The following is a 22,329-nucleotide window of genomic DNA, read 5'->3' on the forward strand; positions in this document are numbered from 1 at the left end:
GCTGTTAGAAAAATCAGGGTAACTGCACAGAGCTTATAACTACGCCTTGGGGCTGTTTTGGGGACCATGTCTTGTCGTACACGTCCAGAGCTCCTGTCACGTTGTGACCCCATCCGAGATGAAACCTCAGGATGCCGCTGTAATGCAAATACTCTTACTAACAATAATTAAATGGCACTCCGGAGCGGCTTCCAAAAATCTTGTGAATCGGGGCTTTTCTGGCCAGGAGAGGTTTAGGAGAGGGTCTTCCTCCTTGCTGATTTAGCCGGTCAGGAAAGGATGCTCTGAAGAGGTGCCGTGGTTTGTGCTGGTCCCTGCGCTGGCCGCCCTGCTCTCCTCTGCGTGGCAGCAGAACATGCATGAACCAGCACCCTCAGCTCAGCCCGACCCTTATTCCTTTAGTCTGACTTCAGCTGTGAAGTCAAGTTTGTGAACAGCTACTCCTGATCCCATTTACACCCCCAGAAATCCAGATTAGCTTGCTGGCTTCCCCCTGCACCCTGGGTTTACGGCACCCTGACCGTGACGAGGACCTGGTGCTGTGGCCGGCTCGCTGCTGAGTTTGGTGCAGGAACATCGTCGTGCTCTCGGCTTTTTCCTCTGTTCATCCAGCTGTGTTGCACATGTAAACAGCTGGAACCGCAGTGAAGTTCTTTGTACAGCAAGTTCAAGAAGGGAGACACAACAGGACCTTATCCAGCTCGATGTTGGGGAGAGGAAAGGTTCCTGTTGACTTCAGTAGCGTTTGAGTCAGGACTTCAAAATAGCCAAATTGCTTGTGAATTTTATTTTAAACTAAATTCCTACCGTAAAGCCTGATTCCGACTATGAAACTGCATGCACAGGTCAGAAGTCCATCTGGGCTTCTCCCAACACTTTGCAGGCAGAGCGGGGCCGGCAGAGGGGACGCCGTTTGGCAGCTCTCGGGTGGCAGAGCATCAGCTGCAAACTACTGTTAAGTGCAAACAGCCACACTTGAGTGACGCACAGGAGGTGGCTTGGAAGAAGGGTTGCCCAATGGTCATTTGTAGCCACTTCTGTCTGAGGATCTCAAAGCATTTTATAAAGGATTATGCTTTAAAATCACAAAACCCGTATGAAGCAAGTAGTTTATTTCTATTCTGCAGTGGGGTGATAGGGTCATGAGTAGGGGTCATGACATTCCCGGGATAATACTGCCAAATATTGGCTGAGCCAGGGATAAAATGCAGCCCTCCAAGTCCCCCTCTCAGGCTACTCTCGCTCACCCAATCTTGCCGGCTCCAGGCTATCTAGTAAGCTCTTAAGGATTATAAACTTAAATGTTGCTGAAAAACCAGGTCTCATAAAAGCTGAGAAACCTTACCTTTGCAAGAAGAGCATTAAACACTGGTTTATCTTGGTCAACTTGTAGAATTAAAGCATTTTTATATTTATTTGGAAGGCATCAGAAACAAAAGAACTTTGGTTATTTCTCCTCATTGAGATGTGTCCTTGTTTCTCAGTGGTTCCCAATGCCTTGTTCATCCCGCTCCCTTTTTTCTTATTGTATGACTGGCCATCCTGGAGGAAACTCTTGGGGATGAGGAGAGAGAGGGAAGAAAAAATAACAAACTATGAAAGTGATGGGGAAAAATTGCTCTCCTGTTTCCTCTAAACCAAGAAAATGTCAAGGAAAAACTTTCATACAGATTTTTGCAGTATTTTTCAGTGAAAAATATGTTTCCTCGGAGAAATTTCAGGTCATTCTATGACTAAATAGTGAGTCTGCTTATTATTCTGTCTGGTGCTCCTGGACTTTTTTAAGTGAAAACAACTTGAGAGAGAGAGAAAATCTCTTTGACACTAAAATCAAATAGGTGCGTTTGAAAGTAATTGAACCGGCCTGGAAAAAAACACTTAGTCGATAATTTTGAATTATAAAATGACCATTGTGCCGTATGAGGGTGACCGGGGAGGCTTGGTGGTGACCTCAAGTCGTGGCCACGCCGGCGCAGCGCAGGGGCCGGTGCGAGGTGCAGGCAGGGAGAAGCTGCGGTCCTTCACACCCTTCCTCGTCCTCCTCGTCGCTTCCATCCACTTTGGCGCTTAATTAGGTGGGGAGATGGGGGAGCGCTGCCGGCACCTCGAGAGCGCAATTATCTGGGCAGCATCCTCGGGGGCCGCAGCTCCGTGTGCCTGGGTTGCAAACACCGATGGTTTCCTCCGGCTGAGGTCCCTGCCTAAACCTCGCTGGCGGAGCCGTTCCCTCGCTTAGCTGGCTCTGGCAAGATTAAAATGCGTGACTTGTGAGATTGTAGGGCCAGATGGGCTGGGGAGTTTTGACCAAAAATCCATCTTTTTTTTTCCTTTTTAGAAAAAAACAAGGAAAAAAGCTTTTTGTTTCATTTTTTGCTTATTTTTGCTTTCTTCTTCCTTCCCTTTTTTCCCGGTTAAAGAGAAGCGAGGTACCGCACCTTCGTTACCAAAGAGCGATGCTGTGGCCCAAAGTCCCTCCGAGCCACAGGGCAGCTCTGCCCAGCGGGTCCTGCGGGGACGGGATTGCAGTGCATCCCCCCTCCCACGTCATCTCCTTCATCCCAAGAAACGCCGGCAGTTTGTCGCCGGCTCTGGCCAGGCTGCCATATCTCTCACCTCCCCTCCCCATCAAACGTGGGGCACAGAGAAAAGGTTAAATTCAGGTCAGCCCTCCCCGCTCACACGTTTCGGAGAGCATCCCTTGGAAAGCCGCAGGGATCCCCGCGCCGGCGGTGCCCGCCGACTCCGGCGGCTCGGAGTCAAGGTGAGAACGGCGGCGGGCGCGGGGGCCGCTGCCCCGGGGACGGGTTCACAGCCCCGTGTTTCCTGCACCGCGGCCCCCTCCAAACAAACAGAGCTTATGGCGAGCCGGGGGCGAGAGATGGATGGTAAACAAATGCGCCTTTGAAGAGTGACAATGAAATAAATCACCCGGTCGCTCCGTTGGCACAACTTGATAATGCCGTTATCATAAAGAAGGGACCGTTGGGAACGCCCGCGATCGTGCCGCGGCAGGGGTTGGGGGATGCCGGGGTGTGGGGGGGCTGCACATAGGACCGTCCCCTTCCGCAGGGCACGGGGTTGTCCTCTGCCCGCCTGGGCGAGCAGAATTTCATCAGGTGTCATAGCCTAACACCGATGTTCACCTTTAGCTAGCGGCCATCAGCGTGTGGCACCCGTTCAGCTCCACCAAACGCGTCCTTGGCTCCACCAACCTGGAGCAGGCGGTGCAGAGACACCCGTGTTCGGTTCTCCCTGGAATTCAACAGATTTGGGATCGGGGTCATAGCCTGGTCCGAGGGTTTATCTCGGAGCGGGAGGGATTTCTCCTCCTGGGTTTGCCTCTCTCCGCTGAGCCGCACGGTCCTTCCGCAGCCTGCGAGCGTGTGGGTCCGTGCCCCAAAGGTGCTTCGGCACCTCAGCCCTGTTGGTTTCAGGCTCCTATTTGCTTAAAACTGGTGGGATTGGTTGAATTTGCTCCTGTAAATTCACCGACTAAAGTGGAGCTGATGTAAGCCGGGTGTCAGCCTGTCTCTGAAAGCGGGCGCAACCTTTTGTTTTCACTAAATCTGCATAAAAGTGGGCTTTTACGTGATGCGGCTCTGTGTAAATCCTGCTCCTGACCGACTCAATACAAATCTGAAGTAATCCTTCTTCTAGCTGAATTCCCTGTATCTGGACACCTCTTTTCAGACTGGACTCAACCAAGGCTGTGCCGGCTGCGTGTGCCCCTCCTGCCCTCCCCTCTGCTCCGGGTCAGGAATTCCCGACTTTTCACTGGGCCTGGATGGGGACAGGAGGATGGAGAAGGAAATGAGGAGGAGGAGGAGGCTCCTTCCTCCACTGAGAGCTTCAGCCCTCATCGTGGTGCACAGGCTTCACTGTGGCTTAACTAGGACTTCTCAGCCCCCGGGGCATAAAGTTAAGCGGGCGCTTAAAAGCTTGATCCTGAGCCATGGAAGTTGGACGTCTTTCCATTGACCTGACGAGGAGCAGGATCTGGCCTCAGGTCCCTGCAGGTTTAGGGCCAGAGGGCTCCGTGCCCCATGCGGTCCTGCCCATAACAAAAGAGAAGGCTGAGAAAAAGGAGAGGAAGGGGGGAAAAAAAATGGGAAAAAATGAGGAATGCTGAAATGAAGTTGTGCTCGTTCAGCTCCCTCAGATGCCCGGGTCTCTGTCATTAATATTAAGCAATCCCTGACAATACCACTCTGCATTTTCCAAAAGAATAACTATCAGCCTGGTAAACAAACCTGGAAATGTACAAAATTCAGCAGAATGTCTCATCTATAGAGGCTTTATGATAAATGTAACAAGGCAACAGCTATGCAAAAAAAAAATTAAAATGTAGAAAATTGACATTTGGAATTGAGCTGGGATGTGCGCTGGAAACGCCGTCGTCTTATCGACAAGGGGGGGGACCTGCAGCCCTTTCTTAAACCCCAATGATACAGGCTAATTTATATGCAGTTATTCACGTGTGCAGTAAATTCCAATTATGTTTACAGATGTCTGCTTAACATTTATGGAAAAGGAACCTCAGCATGTCTGAAATATCCTTATAAGGGTTTGGACTGGGCTATCTTTTTTCTTTTTTTTTTTTTTTACCAACACCTATTTAATTATATTTTGCAGATTTAAAAAAAAAATCCAGCAGAGCTCTCTGATAGAAGGTTTAATGTCTAATGCATATATTTTGGTTGTGTGGCCATTTCAGAGATGTTTTAACTATATTTTTTTGTTTTCATATAAAACTCAGGAGTTTAGTTGATTTTTTTAGGCACAAAAAAAAGCAGCAACAAATAAGTGCAGTAAAAGATGCACAGGTTTTCAAATGGCTTCCTGATGGAGATTATTTTTAGTCTTCGTCTTGGAAATTCTTTATTTTAAAGAAACATTTTATCGCTCCTGCGGTGCATGTGCTGCGCTGTCAGACCCGGGGGTGCGACAGTCTCGTCCGTCACACCGTGGCATTTTGCCCTCCGCCGTGTGAAGAAGCCTTGCATCCATCCTCGGTTTTCCCTGTAAAAAGGTGTTTCTTGCCCTTCTCCTCCTGTTTGCATGTTTAGCTGCAGTTTTATATCACGTTGTGTGTCATCGCCGTTGATGACTATAGTGTTAGTGGGGCTGAATAATTTCTTCTCGGAGCGCTGGTGTGCGGGGGGTCCCTGCCCAGAGACCCCCTAGCCCGGACGGATCCAGCAGGCAGCTGGGCACATGCCTGCAAAGATGGATTTTCTGACTGTAGTAGTAATAAGAAAAAAATACATATTTTCAAGATGTGTGGGGCGAGAAGCAGCAGTTTTCACACTCTCCTACCCTGGGTCTGGGCTCTAAAGGCGGCTGCAGCCCCGGGAGGTGACGTCCCCATGGGGGGACCTGCCTGGCTCAGCCTCGCACCTTCCCTGGCACGAGCTGGACCCCAAGGAAAAGGGTGTTTTTCTGCTAATTCTCAAACTGCTGTTTTCAAACATTTTTCCTCCTCTTTCTAAATTTGAAACACTCGTAGTTCATTACAGCATGTTGTGCGAGCGGCAGCCTGGCTCCACAGACGTGGCCGTCTGGGGACAGCACGTGGCCAGCCGGGCACCAAGCACCGGGCATAGCCCCGGCACGACCCCAGAGTGTCCGAGACAGGGATTTCCACACCAAACTGACAGCTCAGGATGCTTTATTGGTGCCTACCTCCACTCACTTTTCCTCTGGAGAGCGAAGGCGATACACGCTCGCCTCCCGGGGCTCTGCTCCAACGCGGGAGCTACCCCAGGTCCCACCCTGGTGTCCCGGATGGCATCAGGTCCCCGAAACAGGACTGTCCCTGTCCTTGTCCGGCGACTCGTTTTAAGTATTGCCACCCTGCCGGCTGGCACAGCCGCTCGTGGCGGTGGTGCATACACTGGAGGCATAGAAAAGGTTTTCCATTGTCATTTTTAAAGCTAAACAAGTCTGTATCTTACGTATGAAAGTACTGGTATTCAAATAGGGGAGTGAAACCCACGATGGTATTTGGAAATGGCATTTCCCTCCCATGCGAAGCACCAGCCCTGTAGAATATTAATCTGGGGTTTTAAAAGGTACGATAGGAAATCATCTTTCCAGAGCACACACAGCCCTAAACCATTCCTCAAACACTGGAGCAATCCTGCACACCAGAGGACTGTGCCCTGTGTGTTTGCTTGTCCAGCCTGCGGACGGAGGTGGGAAGGGAAGCTTTCCGTGTGCTTCCTTGTGCAGGGGACATAATCTCCTGCAGGTATGCAGGCAAGATTTGTTTCAAATTAACACCTTATTGATTTTGTGTAAAGACATCCAAGGGAAAGGCAGTGAGCAGAGATTATGCGCAGTGCACGGCAGGCACCCGCAGAGCTCCATCGGCACGCAGCCCCGCTCCGCTCTCCCGCTGCATTTCACCTTGTGCACAGAGGCCACGGTGATGGAGCTGCTACAAGCACTGCGAGCCGACCCCACGAAGTGAAGGGGAACGCATCCCTTCACGAGCTTTGGGACAGCTTCTCTGGTTTTACACGAGAAGTGATAACAGCCTACGGGGCATAAAATTTGGTGTGGGTTTAGGTTGGTTTGAGAGTATGCAGTTGATCCGGGACTCGGAGATCCATCCAGGGACTCCATGCAAAGCTCAGGTCAGGATGAGGACAAATACCCAAGCTCCTTCGCAGAGGTTAAGTGACCCTTTGGGAAACTCCTCTGGCTGGCAGCAGGCAGGCCAGGACCAAGGGCAATAGGTTTTACTATCTAGGGTGCTGGCTGGGAAGGAGTGCTTGTCCTCACCATCAACAGCCCGGCATGGCAAGTGTTAATGAGGAATGTCAGGGAGGGGAGAAGAGGAAGGCCCTGCTGTGGTTAGACTTAACTTACTTGATCTGAGAGCGTATGTGGAATAAATGTGCCAGATTTTAAAAATGAGTTTTGTTTATTAGCACACCCTTAAGGAAATAAATCATACATCATTAGGAGTGATGTCTTCTCACCAGCCATCTTCATTATTACTAACACATTTATCTAATAGCCATGCAAATTTCTTTCAGCCATTTATTCTGGAATCTTACAGGCTTTACAAATATTAACTAATTACAGCAATGAAGATTTTATTTCAACAACTGAAAAAACACATTGGTAGGGAATTCTGCAGACTCAGAGTTTCAGAGTCTGAACATCTCGGGAAGTTTCCATTTTCATACGCACATGCCATCAGCGCGCTCCCAGCACGAGGCGGATCAGCACAGAATAGCTCCTTCAGATAATTGTTATCAGTGTAGTTTCACCGGCAGGAGAAACATGCTTTGTAAAACTGTTCGCTAGGGTTTGGGGTTGCTCCCGAAGGAAACGTAGATAAGTAAGGGACTCTCCATTTGAAACAAGGTTTACTTGTTTGTAAGCAAAACGAGCTCCCGCGCCATCGCGGTTACGTTGGTTCGGGGTTGGATGCATCGGCCGCTGCTCTCCGGAGCCACCTTCACCTGTGGATACAGAGAGATGAGAAGAGCACCCAGGGACCTGGCTGATGGGAAGTTCTCGGTGCCCGGTAATTCCCAAGTGACAAACTCAATAACACGTTAGGAAAGGCCGTGAGGAAGGAGAGGAGCGGGGTGATGTCTCCCCAGCTGGCTGATTAACTATTCCGGTTATGTAGCACCGTGCGTGCGTGTTTCTGGGAGCGGGTGACGTGAGAAGTTGTAACGTGCGATGTTAACAGCGTGCTGCCAGGAGTTCAACAAATAACCGTGCATCGAAAGTACGGAACAGGAAAAAGACCGGTTCAGACCGCGGCATAACAAAGCCAGGGGTGAGCAGCCTTTCGCGTGACATTTTTGCCGCTTTGGAGTGATAATGCCGCCGTGGGGCTGCATTTCCAGCGCAGGCGATGCCCTGCGGAGCGAGACGGCCCCTCCGGTGCTGCCAAGACTCCGGAGCCTCGTCCAGCCCTCTGCGGCAGCCCCAGGGAGGGCAACAACGCAGACAGGGTCTTGGGGGCAAGGGGGGGGTCCCCATCCACCAGACAACAGGATAAGGAAGGGAGCTGAGGGGTGATGGAGTCTGAAGGGTGCGGTGCATCCGCGTGGGAGTTGGGAGATTTGGGTTGTGCCCATCTCTGGGTGACCCTCAAGGAGCTGCTCCCCACCCGGCGCCCTCCCGCACGGCCTCCCCAACGCAGCGGCTCTGGCAGGGATCTGCAGGCCCAGCTGGAATATGAATGACCACAATGTTGAGGAATTATTTATTTTTTTTTAAGAACGCAACGTGTTTTTAGCAATGAGCTTCTGAGCATGGAGGATTGGTCCTCGGTAATGCCGGCGTGCGGCTCTGCCCTGCATGGGGGGACTTGTCCCGGAGCGCAGCAGAGGACAGCAGAGCATCGTCAGGCAGGACCCTCATGGGGACGGACTCTACCCCTGACCTCTCCTGGAAAAATTAAGCTGAAACTAGTGGGATTTCACATTCTAGAACAAAAAGATCTGGGTTTTCATCTTGAAAAAGTTATGCTGATGGGATTGTGGCTGTGCATGCCATACCCTTGCTATAGTGTTGAAAAGAGCTGTGTATGCGTATAGTGAAACTTAGAACATCACCCACTGTACAAAGAAAGGGAAGGTAACGGGGGTTTTAAACCTGCATTTTTAATAAAATAACGTGTTTGGCCACATCTCCTTACTGCAGTGCTCCAGTTCCATGCCAGTGCAGTGGTGACCCTGTAGAAATGAGATGCTCAATTAGTAGCTCAGGTGTCGTGAGCAGCGCAGTGCCGTGCAGTGCTAACAAGCCCTGTCTGGAGCGTGCCAGTGACCTCTTTAACTGCCTCCACGCTTGCAGCGCAGGGGCGTGCGAGCACTTTGAGCCACGGGCTCCCACGCAGCCTCTGCCTTTTACCTGGTTTTTACCTGCCCCTGGCCCGGGCAGACAAAATGTTGTGCTGAGCTGCAGACACCCGGCAGCCAGGAACTCTGCTGGGCTCCGACCACATAAACCCAGCTGCCTCGATTTGTGTGTGTACGATAAAGCGGGGAGAAAGAAGGGCACACTGGCCAGAGCCTCCCCGTCCCATCAGAAGCCTTAAAATAGAAGCCTGTATAAATAGGGTGTGACATAGGATATTATATAGTAACGTGGTATCAAATTATAGAATCTATATATAGAAGAAGATTAATCAGAGGTCGAGACTAAGCAGACAGCTATAAACACAGCCAGGAGCTCTGGATTCATTTTCACCAACGGCGAGGGAAGTTTGTGGCCCCTGGTCCAGGTGATGCTGTTTTATCACCCTGAACCACTGAGATCTGCTCCTGCATCTGCAGCAGGTAGGCAGAGAGAAGCCCTGGTTTCTCACCAGTGCGGGCGTATTCTCCCTGTATTTTATTGGGATAGTCCTGTTTGTTTTGATTTCAATTATTTTTCTCAAGCGCTCTGCGTGACGGTGATGTCAGACACCGAAAGCTGACATTCTGCTGATGACAAAAACCCTCTTATTTTGGGAACCCTCTTCTCCAGCTGCTTGCAAAGGATGAGTAATGCAGCAGCCCTTTTTCAGGGCACACATGGGAAGCCAGTGACAGTGCGTCCACTCTCAGAAACAAGAAAAACAATTTGCCCCGAGTCACGCAGCAGGTCAGCGGCAGGAGCAGGGGGAAAGGTCTGGACACCCTCTTCCCTCCGACACTGCCAAGAGAACCACTGCCTCTGCACAAAATCGCGTATACGTGTTAGATAGGTGAATGAGATTGACTCTCACTCCCAGGGAAGTTCAGCGACTGTGAAATTAGTAAATTACACAGGCCCACAGAACTTAGAAAAACAATATAATCCTGGGGGTACTGAAATAATTAATTTGCTAATCAACTACACCTTGCTTTTTTTAATTTGCAACTAGCACTCTGTTTTCTTTCCCCATTTCAGCCACCTCAAGAAGAGCAGTATTTTGGGTAGCAAAGCCAGAGGGGCCCGGGCCAGGGCCGAGCGCGGCGGCACGGCACCCCGGGGGCTGTGGGGTGCTGGGGAGAAGCTGCCTTAGCACCGCGGTGACCCCAGCAAGAGCTGGGCGATGCTTTCAGGGGGGCCTCGCCGTGCTCCGGATCCAGCCCCCGGATCCAGCCACCAACTTGCAAGGGAAGAGCCGGAGCCGCAGGGCTCCCGCAGATGTTTTGTGCTGGTTTGTCTCCCGGTCTCGCCGCACCGTTGTTTGCTTTAAATCATTTCGAATGCGGAGGTTGTCAGACAAGACAATTAACATGGGGAAGGGGGAAAGTATTACCATCCATTATTTGCCATAACATGAATTTAAGCCGGGAAGTCAAATGATAAAATATGTGGTGAAAAGTGGTGGTGGTGGGAGTGCCTAAATGAATAATAGCCTTGGGCTTCTGAGCCTTGAACTTAACGTGCTAAGTAAATCCCCGAGGTCAAAAAGTACGAAAATTGTTGCAGCTTGGGGAGATATATTTTAACTTTGCAAAAGGTCCTCACAAACCCGCTGCCGGGGCTCGGTGGCGAGGCAGATGCGGAGCAGCGTGCCGCGCCGGCGGCCGGCTGCAGCTGCGGGTGGCCGGGGGCTGCTGCTCCTGGGTTTGGACCCCCAGGTCGGGGGCTGGTGGCTTGCTTTAGGGGGGTGGGGGCAACCAAAAAAAAAAAAATAATCAAATACCATCAGGTGAAGAGTGGGCTGTTTGGGGCTGAGGGCTGCGCGCAGGGGCTCCGGCGGGGAGCGGCTCCTGCGGGTCCCTGCTCCGGCGACAGAAACGATCGAAACCTCCGCTGTAACCCCCCCCCCAGCTCCGGGCCCCCCCGGAGCCGGAGCGGGCCCGGGCCTCCCCGGCGAGCCGGGGTCCCCGCTCCGCCGAGCCGTGCCTTCCCACCTTGCTCCAAGGCTTCCCCTTTAAAACCTCTTTCTCCCCCTCGAGCTGACCATGCGGCTGAATTTATGGAGAGAGATGTTTTAGCAGAAATCCCCCCGAGTCTCCCATCAGCCCTAAATCCCCAGCCTGCTCTCCCTGGGAGACCTCATGACACAGAGCATGCCAAAACAGCTTCGTTTTGCCTATGCATTAGCAATCTATTTTACCTTTTTGACATCTCTCACACATAAAACCGTAAGAGAGAAATAAAATATCTGTCTCTGGGCGAAAATAAAGCTTTGCCTCCCTCCTGATCTATAGGATATAAAATAAAGCCATGGCTTTGATAGTGGCTTTTCCTTATACTGGAGTTGCTTTTGCACACACGGAGACAATGAAGATGGATGAGCCGGGATCGGTGCATCCTCCTGGGGTTTGTTTCACCCTCTTTTTTTATAGTCTCCCCCCGCCCCCGCCACCTCTTTACTTTTCTTTCTTTTCTCTTTTATTCGTCTTTTATCTGCCCTTTAACAACGGGAAGGATCCCCTTCAGCTGGCACACAGCCGGGCTCCCCGCCGGGCTCCCCCTGCCCTGTCCCGCTCGCCCCGGGCCCGGACCGACCCCCCCAGCCGGTCACGGCCGAGTCCCCCCCCACACACCCCCGGGACCCCCCCCCGGGTGGGCTCGGACCCCCCCGGGGCCGCCGCCGGCCCCTTGCCGGGCACTTTCCCGTCTCCGCCGGCAGTTCTCAGTCAGAGACGCACACCTCGGATTTGTAATTATTTATTAACTATATTTTCCATAAACAATGCATGAGCTTGGAGTGTAAGCGACAACATTTAGCGACGTGGAAGGAAACCCGGGTGGGCTCAGCAAAGGGGAGGGGGGCACAAAAATACAGAAGAAAGAGGAAAGGGGAGCGGAGCCGGGGGGGGGACGGAGCGGGCGTATTTACTCTCAGCACCGACCCGAGTGCGGCAGAATAAACTGGGACCCTCTAATACATAATTTAAAGATTTTTTTTTTTTTTTCTCTCCCCCACAAACCTGGCGCGGCGCACAGCGATGGATCCAGTCCAGCAACGGGTTTATTGCGCGGGGCTGTTCGCCGGGCTTAATTACATCGTAACTTCAATATTTGTTGAGTGCATTAACCGCATATATATTTAATCAGGCGCAGGCGCTCTTCCGACGGGGGAAAAGTTGGGGGGGGGGGGGGGAAGGTGTGTGTGTTCCCCCCCTTGCAACGCTGCCCGGGATGAGGAGGGGTCTCGGCTGCCTCCCCCCCCTCCCCGCCCCGTCGAGGATGGTCACGGCAGAGAAAGTGTCTGGACGCGGGTGGGAGGGAAGTTTCTTCTTCGGCTTCGCTCGGGGATGCCGGGGGGGGAGGAAGAGGGGGGGTCCCCGGAGCTTTGCCAGCAGAGTCCGGGACGAGAGGGCTCCGGTGTTTGTACAGCACTAGTGCCCGGGAAAGGAGGGAGAAATCCCATCCCGGAGCGCAGCGGTGTAGAAAGGCTGATGATAAACAGGGGGATGTTTAACTAAAAAGACGGGAACGACAGCGAGAAAACGCAAATTCAAACTCGCCTGAAAGGGGCTTTTTCTTTTTTTCTTCCGTATTAGATTTTTTTTTTTAAATTGAGGTTTTTTTCTTTTTTTTTTTTTTTTTTTCACCCTTTTAATTTCCCTCTTTGAAACAACCCGGCAAAGGGCCCAGCCGGGAACGGACCTGGGCGAATTGCAAAATACAATGAAAACAAACAACAACGACCCCCCCAACCCAGAGGCACTGCCCTGGGGGGGGGCGGCGGCAGGCCGTGGCCCGGGGGTGTGGAGAGGATTCCCCCCCCAACCTCGGGCTCCGCGGACTCCCCGGCCCGTGGGTGCCCCACGCCGGTCCCGCGGGGCAGAGGAGGCCCGTGGGAGACCGGGCTTGGTGAGTTTTTTTCTTTTTGGAGCCAGCTGGAAACAGCGCTGGCATTTTCACCTCTCGAACGCCTGCGCTGAGTCGGGGTCCCCCGGGGGGGGAGAGGCGGACCTAGGGCACTCCACGGTCCGTCGTCCCCCCCACTCCGGAGCGGGGTTTCGGGGGATTTGCGTGTGCCGTGGGCGGGTGGACAGGGAGCCCCGCCGGTAAATCAGTGCTGCCCGCTCCACCGCACGGGGACGGTGGGTGCCCCGGGCCGGTGGGCTCCGCTCCCCCTCCGTCAGCCCGGGGGGGGGGGTACAGGGGTCTGTGCCTGCCTCGGCGTCCCCGGGCCCTGCGTGGGGCGGGAGAGGGGCAGGGGACAACCAGATGCTTTCACCAACGCCTGGGAAAAGAAGAAAAAAACCCCAACCACCATCAAAAAAAAAAAAAATCGCTGTGAAAAACTGGTGCTCGATGGACAGAAGATGCTCATCTCCTTCCCCTCATTCATCCCCACCAACACATGTCACTTGGGGGCCCGCAGTCAAAGGGAAGAGGTCCCCCGACGGCCGCCTACAGCTGTCGCCTTCCCGGGCGGCGGAGCGGGGCCGCCCGCCCCGCCTCGGCCCCCTCCGCTCCGCATGAGAAGCGGCCCATATGCGGGGGGGGGGAGGACGACGGGGACACCCGGGGCTCTATTGATCCCCGTAAGCGACGGCAAAGCGACCCAACAGCTGGGCAGGGACGCGGAGAGACGCCGAGAAGCCCGGGCGGCCCCGACGGGACGGTGATGGGCCGGCTCCGGATCGGTGCGGGGGGCACCGGGAGAGCCGGAGCGGGGAGAGTAAATGGCGGACGCAGCCCCGGGGCTTTTAAACACCCGCCGAAGCATCGTGGCGATGCCTCGGCCCGGGGACAGCCCCGAAAACCGGTCCGGGCGGGCTCCGCACCCCCCCCCCGACCGCCCCCAGGCCGGAGCGGCGGGCAGAGCGCGGAGCCGCGGCTCCGCGCCCCGGCACCGGAGGGGGTTTTCCTGCCTTCGTTTTCCTTTTTATTTTCTAATTTCTTCCTCTCCTTCGCCTTTTTTTTTTTTTCCGTCAAGGACGAGGAAAACAGACGTGAAAGCGAGCGCGGACAGTGAGTAAGGGCGCGCGGAGGCGGGGGATGCTGCGGGCTCCGGAGCGGGGCTTCCGCGGGTGCGGAGGATGCGCGCCCCGGCCATTTAATCCGCCGTTTCCCTCCTAATTCCCCGCCAGCGGATCAATCGGCCCGCGGGGAAGGTGAGAGGGGGGGTCCGGGGAGGGGGGGGCCCGGCCCGCGTCTGCCGGGCGGTGACACCTCCCCGGAGCGGCGGCTCCCGCCGGGCAGCAAAGCGCGGAGGAAAGAGAAATCACGTCCCTCCTAACCGCCCCGGCCACCGACCGAGCCCCTGGAAGGTAAAAAGCAAATGAATTTTTATTTGCCAAAAAAAAAAAAAAAAGGAAAAAAATAAGTACCTCAGCGGCGCCCGGTTGCCGATCGGCCCCAGACGGGCGCTGCGAGCGCCGGCAACGGAATCACCGCGAACTTACCGGCGCCTTCCCTCCGCCCGCGGAGGCCGGGCCCCCTCCTCCCCCCCGTACCGCCCCCCCGGGCACGTCGGAGCTACCCGGGGCCTCGGTCCCGGCCTTTCCGTACCTTTTTTTTTTTTTTTTTTCCCGGGAAAAGGCGAACCGTTGCTGGTTTTTCTATTTTTAAATTTTTTTTTCTGTAGGCTCCGCGCGCCCCCCCCCCCCCCCCCCGTGTCCCGCCGTTGACTATGGGGAACCCCACGGCAACTCGTTTGCCGCCGCTCCCCAGCCAACCGTTCCGCTCCTCGGCGGCGAAAACCGGCCGGCGGATCCCTATAACGGATACGTAACCTCTACGGGGGGGGGGGGGGGGGGTGTGCCAGACCCCAACGAGCGGCCCCATTCCCCCCCAATACACCACCACCACCTTCCCCATCCCGCGCACCTACCCGCTGCTCCCGGCCCTCCGAGCAGAAGGGGAGCGCTTCGGCCGGGCCCGAGCGGCAGCGGGGCCGTCTGTCTGTCTGTCTGTCCGTCCGTCCGTCCGTCCGTCCGTCCGCGGTGCGGGCGGAGGCGGCCGGCGGCGCCCCGGCGGCTCTATAAAAGGGGGAGCGGGACGCCCCGTCCGGCGGCGGCGGTGGCGGCGCGGCGGGAGCGGAGGGGTGGGGAGGGGTGGGTGGGTGGGTGGGTGGGAGGGAGTGGAGGGGAGGGTGGGAGTGGGAGTGGGAGTGGGAGGGAGAGACGATTGGCCGAAGCTGGCGGTGACGTCCAGGCGCGGTGCATAAGGCTGCGGCCGCGGGGCTGCCGGGAACATGCAGTGCGCCCTGCGCTGCCGGGACGGCGCGGGCAGCGCCGCTCTCCTTGCCCTGCCCGCCCCGGGTTTCTTTTCCCCCCCCCCTCCCCCTTTTTCCCACCCCCCCTTCAACCTGCCCTTCCCCCCACCCCCCCTCTCCGCCTTCCGCTCCCGGTACCGGGTTCGGGACGGTCCCGGTCCGGTCCGGTAAAGCGGGAGGCGGAACAAAAAAAAAAAGAAAAAAAAAAGAAAAAAAAAAAAAAGAGGGGGTGGGGGGGGAGAAAAAAAGGGGAAAAAAAAAAAAAAAAGCGGCAGAGCCGGACGATGCCGCGCCGGCTCGGTGGGTAGCGAGCAGGGCGGTCCGCGGGGGGAGGTAGGAAGCGGGTGCGACGGTACCGGCGAGACGTCGAGGGGGAGAGCGGAAAAAGAGAGAAAAAGAGAAGGAGACAGGGGACGGAGCGAGGAGCCGCGGAGCATCTTCCCCCCCCCCCAACCCTCCACCCCCTCCCCGACCCCCCCCACCCCTCCCACCCCGCGTAAGGACGGCGGCCCGCTCCGCGGCGCGTAGGGCCATGTCGCCGCGGCAGCAGGCGAAGCCCTTCTGACCGCTGTCGGGTCTCCATGTCCCGGTTGGTTCTTTCTTTTTCTTTTTTTTTTTTTTTTTGTATATATATATTTTTTATTTTTTTTTCCTCCTCCTTTGATTTCTCTTTGGGAAAAGCACTTTGACTCCTGACTGCTCTACCTCAGACCTGAGAAAAAACTCGTCACGCTCGCTTTTTGGCGTTTGGCTTTGGGTTTGGTGTTTTTTTCTTTTTTTTTTTTTAATTTTTAATTTTTACGAGCGCCGATCTTTATAGTCGTTGTTGTTTTATTGTTACTCTTATTATTATCATTGTTGCTGTCGTGGTTGGTAGCGGCCGGGATTCTGCGGTTGTGTCGAAGCGCTGGTCTCCTCGGGCAGTGGGTGGTTTCTCCTGTGTATCCCTCCTAGGACACTCGAACGAAGATTTTTTCTTCCTCCCTTCCTTTTTCTCCTCCTTCACTTCTCCAAGGCTTTTAAAACAAACACACAAAAAAGCAAACCTACGCCGGTGTTGTCGTCTTTTCGAAATTTTTTTGTTGTTTTTTTTATTTTTAATTTTTTTTTTTTCTTGACATCTGGGAAACCACTACCCCCCGCTCTCAGAAATAACCAAAGACAATGGTTCACTGTGCAGGCTGCAAAAGGCCAATCTTGGACCGGTTTTTGTTGAATGTACTGGACAGGGCTTGGCATGTGAAGTGTGTTCAGTGCTGTGAATGTAAATGCAATTTGACAGAGAAATGCTTTTCGCGAGAAGGCAAGCTTTACTGCAAAAACGACTTCTTTCGGTAAGTACCGGCCCCCCTCTGCCCGGAGCCGTAGCTCCTCCGCATCCATTTTTCATCTCCCTTTCCCCCCCCCGCTTTTTGTTTTTTTGTTTGTTTGTTTGTTTTCCCCCGTTGGTCGGTGTGACCCGCGGACGCCCCGTCCGAACCCCGGTGTTATTTCCCCAGGTGATCTCCGGGGGCGGGCGGGGGGGTCCTGCCCGGGGAAGGGGCTCCCCGTCGGGGCCGCCAGACCGAGGCCCGGCCGCTCTCGACGGGCACCGGTCGAGCTCGAGTTCCCCAAAGTTACCTCGAAACTATCGACCGGCGGAACGATAGCGGGGGCCTGTCCCGGTGCCGCGGAGCCGGGGGGGGTGGTGGTGGTGACCCCCGCCGCCGTTGCAGCGGGACTCGCTGGGGTTTTCCCGGCGGGATTTTCCGCGGACCGGAGCCCCGGGGCCGCCCCGGCGGGGAAGGCTCGGTGCGCGGTTCGGTGCGCGGTTCGGTGCGCGGTTCGGTGCGCGGCTCCGCGGGCCCAGCGTTTCCCGTCAAACCGAGCCGAGGCCGCCCCGGAGGGCAGCGACAAACCCCCCCCGGCGACCCCCGGCGGGTTGATGGAGATGGGAGCCCGGTACCGGCGCTCGTTCGCCCGCCGGCCGCCGCTTCCCCCGGCGCTGACCCGGGTCCGGCTACCGGGAACCCCGCGGGGAGAGCTGGAGGCACCGGGCCCCGGGAACGGGTCCGGGTCCCGGGAACGGGTCCGGGTCCGGCCGGTCCTCGGGTGCCCGGCGCCGGCCGAGCCTGTACCGGCAGCTGCTGGGGCCCACGCGTGGCCGTGAGCGATGAAGAACAACATAGAAGAATTCCTGCTTAACGTTTATTAGAGCGTCGTTAATCAACACAGCAGGGCGCGGAGGGGAAACCCTGGACAAGGCAAACCGGGTGTTTAACTGATCCCCCAGCACTCCATCCCCTGCCCAGATCGGGAATTTTTTTTTATTATTTTTTTTTTCCCCCCTCTTTTTTTTTTTTTTAAAGGTAGCCTTTCGTTAGAGCGCTTCGGAGGGTCGCTTGATTTTATTTCCAAATTTTTTCCTTTTGCGCGGCCGGGTGGGGCGAGCGGAGGCCGCGGTGAAGGGCGTGCGGCCAGGGCTGGTCCCGGCGGTTCGGGTGGGCGCTGCTGACCCCCCCGGCCGGCTCCTCTCCCCGCAGGTGTTTCGGGACCAAGTGCGCGGGCTGTGCCCAGGGCATCTCCCCCAGCGACCTGGTCCGCAGGGCGCGGAGCAAAGTGTTCCACTTGAACTGTTTTACGTGTATGATGTGTAACAAGCAACTCTCCACCGGCGAGGAGCTCTACATCATAGACGAAAACAAGTTTGTCTGCAAAGAAGATTACCTAAATAACAGCAATACTGCCAAAGAAAACAGCCTGCATTCAGGTGAGGGAGCGCGGCCGGGGCGATGCGGCCGGGGGAAGCGCTCGGCCCTGGCTTCTGCGCGGGGTGGGAGCCGGTGCTCTCCCTTCTTCCCTTCTTCCTCTCCCTTCTTCCCGTCTTCCTCTCCCTTCTTCTCTCTCTTTCCCCTCTCCCTTCGTTCTTCTCTCTCTTTCCCCTCTCCCTTCGTTCTTCTCTCTCTTTCCCCTCTCCCTTCGTTCTTCTCTCTCTTTCCCCTCTCCCTTCGTTCTTCTCTCTCTTTCCCCTCTCCCTTCATTCTTCTCTTTCCCCTCTCCCTTCGTTCTTCTCTCTCTTTCTTCCTTCTCTCCCTCACTCCTCTCCTCTCCCCGAGTCGTACCCACCACCCGTCCCCTGCGATCGGTATTTGCCCCCCCCAGCCAAGCCGTGACCCGGTTTGCTCTCGCCCAGCCACCACCGGCAGTGACCCCAGCCTGTCCCCCGACTCCCAAGACCCTTCCCAGGACGACGCCAAGGACTCGGAAAGCGCCAACGTGTCCGACAAAGAGACGGGCAGCAACGAAAACGACGACCAGAACCTGGGGGCCAAGCGACGGGGCCCCCGCACCACCATCAAAGCCAAACAGCTAGAGACTCTGAAAGCCGCCTTCGCGGCCACCCCCAAACCCACCCGGCACATCAGGGAGCAGCTGGCGCAGGAGACCGGCCTCAACATGCGGGTCATCCAGGTACCGTGACCCCCCCCGATACCCCTCCCCAAATGCCCCGGTGGCACCGGGTACCCCTGCCCGCTCGCTCCGGGGGATGCGGTGGCGTGGCGGGACCGGCAGCCCCCGCACTGCAGGGCCGAGGAAAGCTCCGCCGGCCTTTTATATCGGTATTACCGAGGTGTATCCCCCCCCCCAGCCCTGGCCGGTGGGCAAGGGCAGAGCTGCAGGTTTCTTTTAGAAAGTCCTAAAAAAGCTGCAAATGGTATCGAAATTAATAACCAGAAATGTGAGGGGTTAATGGATAAATAAGAATGACAATGCGCTGGAATTATTAAAAGGTTTATAAACCCGCAGCGCTGGGGGTAATGGGGGGTTAAAGGACCATTAAAGACGAGGTTAGATTGGAGAGTCTCAGTGTGAGGGTAATTAGGAGTAATCTTGTCAGGGTAATAAGAATTAACTCAATCATTCTTGACCTGCAGCCGGCGAGCTGCGGGGAGCGCCCGGCCGGCCGCGGGGCCGCTGTCACGCGTGGGTTTGGCCCCGTCTGAAACGAGGAGGAGGAGGAGCGAGGTCGGGGCGCACCGGATCGGGCCCCCCCCTTCCCCCGATCCCCCCCCTCCCGGGACAAAAGAGACTGGGAAAAGCACAGCCCCGGGGTGGGGGGGATCGTCCTTGCCGGGGTGGCGGTGGGTGCCGGGTTCCCATGAAGGGGACCCCCACGGCGGCAACTCCCGTGACCGGTGTTTCTTCCCCCCCCCCCACACCCCCCACCCGACCCCCCAGGTCTGGTTCCAGAACCGGCGCTCCAAGGAGCGGCGGATGAAGCAGCTGAGCGCGCTGGGCGCCCGCCGGCACGCTTTCTTCCGCAGCCCACGCAGGATGCGGCCGCTGGTGGACCGGCTGGAGCCCGGGGAGCTCATCCCCAACGGGCCCTTCTCCTTCTACGGAGGTGGGTAATAACGTGCTACACCCCCCCTCGACCCCCCCATACCGCCGTCCGGTACCCGCTGCCCCCAGCCGGGCTCCCCGCTCGGCGCCGGGGCCATCCGAACCGGCGGGGTCCCGTCCCCTGTGTCCCCCCACTCCGTCTCCCCGGGGTGGTGGTGGTGGTGGGGGCCAAGCCGGCAGGTTTCCTCGCCCCTCCACGGAGCCCGGCGGGGGGTAATTCCCCCCGCTGCCAGACGGTTTCGCAGACCGAGCCATCGCATTTCGGTGTCCCTGGTGCTGGCCGGGGGCTCCGCCGGCCGGGGACCCCTGGGACCGGGCCGGAGCCCCCCCCAAGCCGTTAGCGCGTTTCCCTCGCCAGCCACGCCAGCCCGCGTCTCTCCCCTCGGGTTCCTTGGCCTGTGTGTTACCTTCCCTCTGTCTCTCCTTGTCCGCCAGATTATCAGAGCGAGTATTACGGCCCTGGAAGCAATTACGATTTCTTCCCGCAAGGACCTCCTTCGTCTCAAGCGCAGACCCCCGTGGATCTCCCTTTCGTGCCCTCCTCGGGGCCGTCAGGCACTCCCCTGGGGGCCATGGATCACCCCCTGCCCGGACATCACCCCTCCAGTGAGGCTCAGCGCTTCACTGACATCATGTCGCACCCCCCAGGAGACTCGCCCAGCCCCGAACCCAACCTGCCCGGGTCCTTGCACTCCATGTCCGCGGAAGTTTTTGGCCCCAGTCCTCCATTTTCTTCGATATCCGTCAACGGTGGTGCTAACTATGGCAATCACTTGTCACATCCACCAGAAATGAACGAAGCGGCTGTGTGGTAGCTTTAAAACAAACTGGGTCTAAGTAAGTGATGATCATCTAGTCTGCTTATTGTTACGGTGTACAGAAATGAATAAATATAACATCTCTCCTGCCCTAAGACAATATTACCTTGGGAACGAACTGAATCCAAATCGCTCCAAGGCAAGCTTTGCTCTAGACCGGGACAATCTTCATGTTACGGTTGTATCAAACAAGCGAGGGGACTTTTTTGTACCATTGACAAAGAAACTGGTGAAGCTGTACAGTAAAGTGCTGCCATACCGTAGGATGGCGTAAGTTTGCTTACCCTGTTGGATGTCATCCTAAGAGCCACAATCCTTAGAAACTTCTCGTTTAAAAAATTAATAAGTGAATGAAGGAAAGGTCAAAGAAAAGGGGGAAAAAAGCTGCAAGAACTCTAGCGTTCCCGGTTAAGGATGGTTCTGGCATTATGAATTTGTTTGTTAATTTTTGTCTCTCAGAAAGTTCGTCAACAAGAAACTCTTTTTAGCTTCAGCCATTTCAGCCTGCTGACTACCAGGTGGGACAACTTTCTTTTTCCTTTGTTTTTGTTTTGTTTTCCAAAATAGCAAATACTAAATGTTAAGCCCTCAGCACCAACTCTTCTACCTTCACAAAGCTACACGTACAAAACCTCCTCATCATAGCAAAGGTCACCACCCAGACCTCTAACGAAAATGACTTGAAAAACAAACAAACAAACAAACAAACAAAAAGTATTCTACCTTCACAGAGAGAGAAAAGCTAAACAAAAAGACTCTATTGAACTAAAAACAGTCAACTGTTTACGTCTAATGTTAAATTCAGGAGTTCAATGTTTTACTAATAAATCCTGTTTTAGAACCTCTTGTTCAAAAGCAAAATATTTTGAGCAACCAACCAAAATAGTTCATTTTCTTTTCTGTAGATGTTATAACAGATTGCAGGGCTTGTGGTTCACTGTGCTAGTTTGTAAAAGGTGTTGTTTACAGAAGGCAAAGAAAAAAAACCCCACGAAACCCAGACAGTTGCCAAATAAAGTAAATATATAGCACAAATACTGTAAGGTGCTTTGCACCAGCAACCCGAGAAGGTGTTTAAAAAGTGTTACAAGGTTAAAAAAAAAAAACAAAACAACAAAAAACATCTTTGCTAATTTTTAGTCCTGTTGAACATTCATGGAATTGTTAATATGACTTATATAGACCCACACAGGTTTTATTTTTGTGTCTTTAAAATAAAAGTCCAAAATATTTAAATTTTATGGTCAAATATGCAGTCAACAGCTGCTACTTTTTTCTTTATATATTAAATTTCTCATATGTCTTTTATTGTTCTAATAAACCTAAGCTTGTGTGACCTCCAGTGCATATTAGACCATTCACTGTATGAAAGAAAACATGTTGGATAAAATTTGTGCGTTTTTAATAAAATTAGAAAATCTGATGTTTAGATAACTTGTGTTTCATTTGATGTTTTAAGCAATTTAAAATGGATTCTCTTGAGTAAAATAGCCCTGAGAAAGAATGATCCACTCTACTGATAATCCTGTATAGCTCTTTTGCTCTGGTAGAAGTCTAAACCCTGGTGTCGATGCAGATAGCAGTCAGTGGCAGCTCCAGCCTTCCTTCCCATCTGCAGGCTCAGTTGTTGAAGTACAAATAATATGTTACGCTGTACGTTAAATTTCAAAATCGGAAACTAAGCAATTTGTTAAATATATTAAGCTATTCTTGGTCTATGCTAAGAGAAAACATATTCAAAATGCTTATTTCATGCATAAACAAAAATGTATTGTAACTGTAAAGAACTTGCAAAGATACGGTTTTTAACTGACCCATTTTTAGTTAAATTAATTCTCCAAAGGTAATTTTTCTTCTTTTTTTTTCCCCTGATTGGATGGGTTTGAACACAGCATAACCTCAATGTCATGAAAGTAATTTTAATCCTTTTTTAGAGCTGGTACAAAGTCAATTGTCTAATAGCATTTGGTATATGTGAAGTTCTCTGAAGGGCAG

At 54.2% G+C, this 22,329-nt stretch overlaps 1 protein-coding gene across 1 annotated transcript; it reads left to right on the plus strand.

The window, feature by feature from the left end:
• The first annotated feature begins 15,217 nt into the window (after nt 1–15,217).
• LHX1 (LIM homeobox 1) lies at nt 15,218–20,569 on the plus strand. The gene is made up of 5 exons (XM_075033368.1): nt 15,218–16,467; nt 17,656–17,882; nt 18,306–18,583; nt 19,352–19,517; nt 19,952–20,569. The coding sequence occupies exons 1-5, from the start codon at nt 16,298–16,300 to the stop codon at nt 20,329–20,331; spliced, it is 1,221 nt and encodes a 406-aa protein (XP_074889469.1). The 5' UTR covers nt 15,218–16,297; the 3' UTR covers nt 20,332–20,569.
• Nucleotides 20,570–22,329: the final 1,760 nt, after the last annotated feature.

The sequence above is a fragment of the Buteo buteo genome, chromosome 7, assembly GCF_964188355.1.
Source record: "Buteo buteo chromosome 7, bButBut1.hap1.1, whole genome shotgun sequence".
Taxonomy (NCBI): Eukaryota; Metazoa; Chordata; class Aves; order Accipitriformes; family Accipitridae; genus Buteo; species Buteo buteo.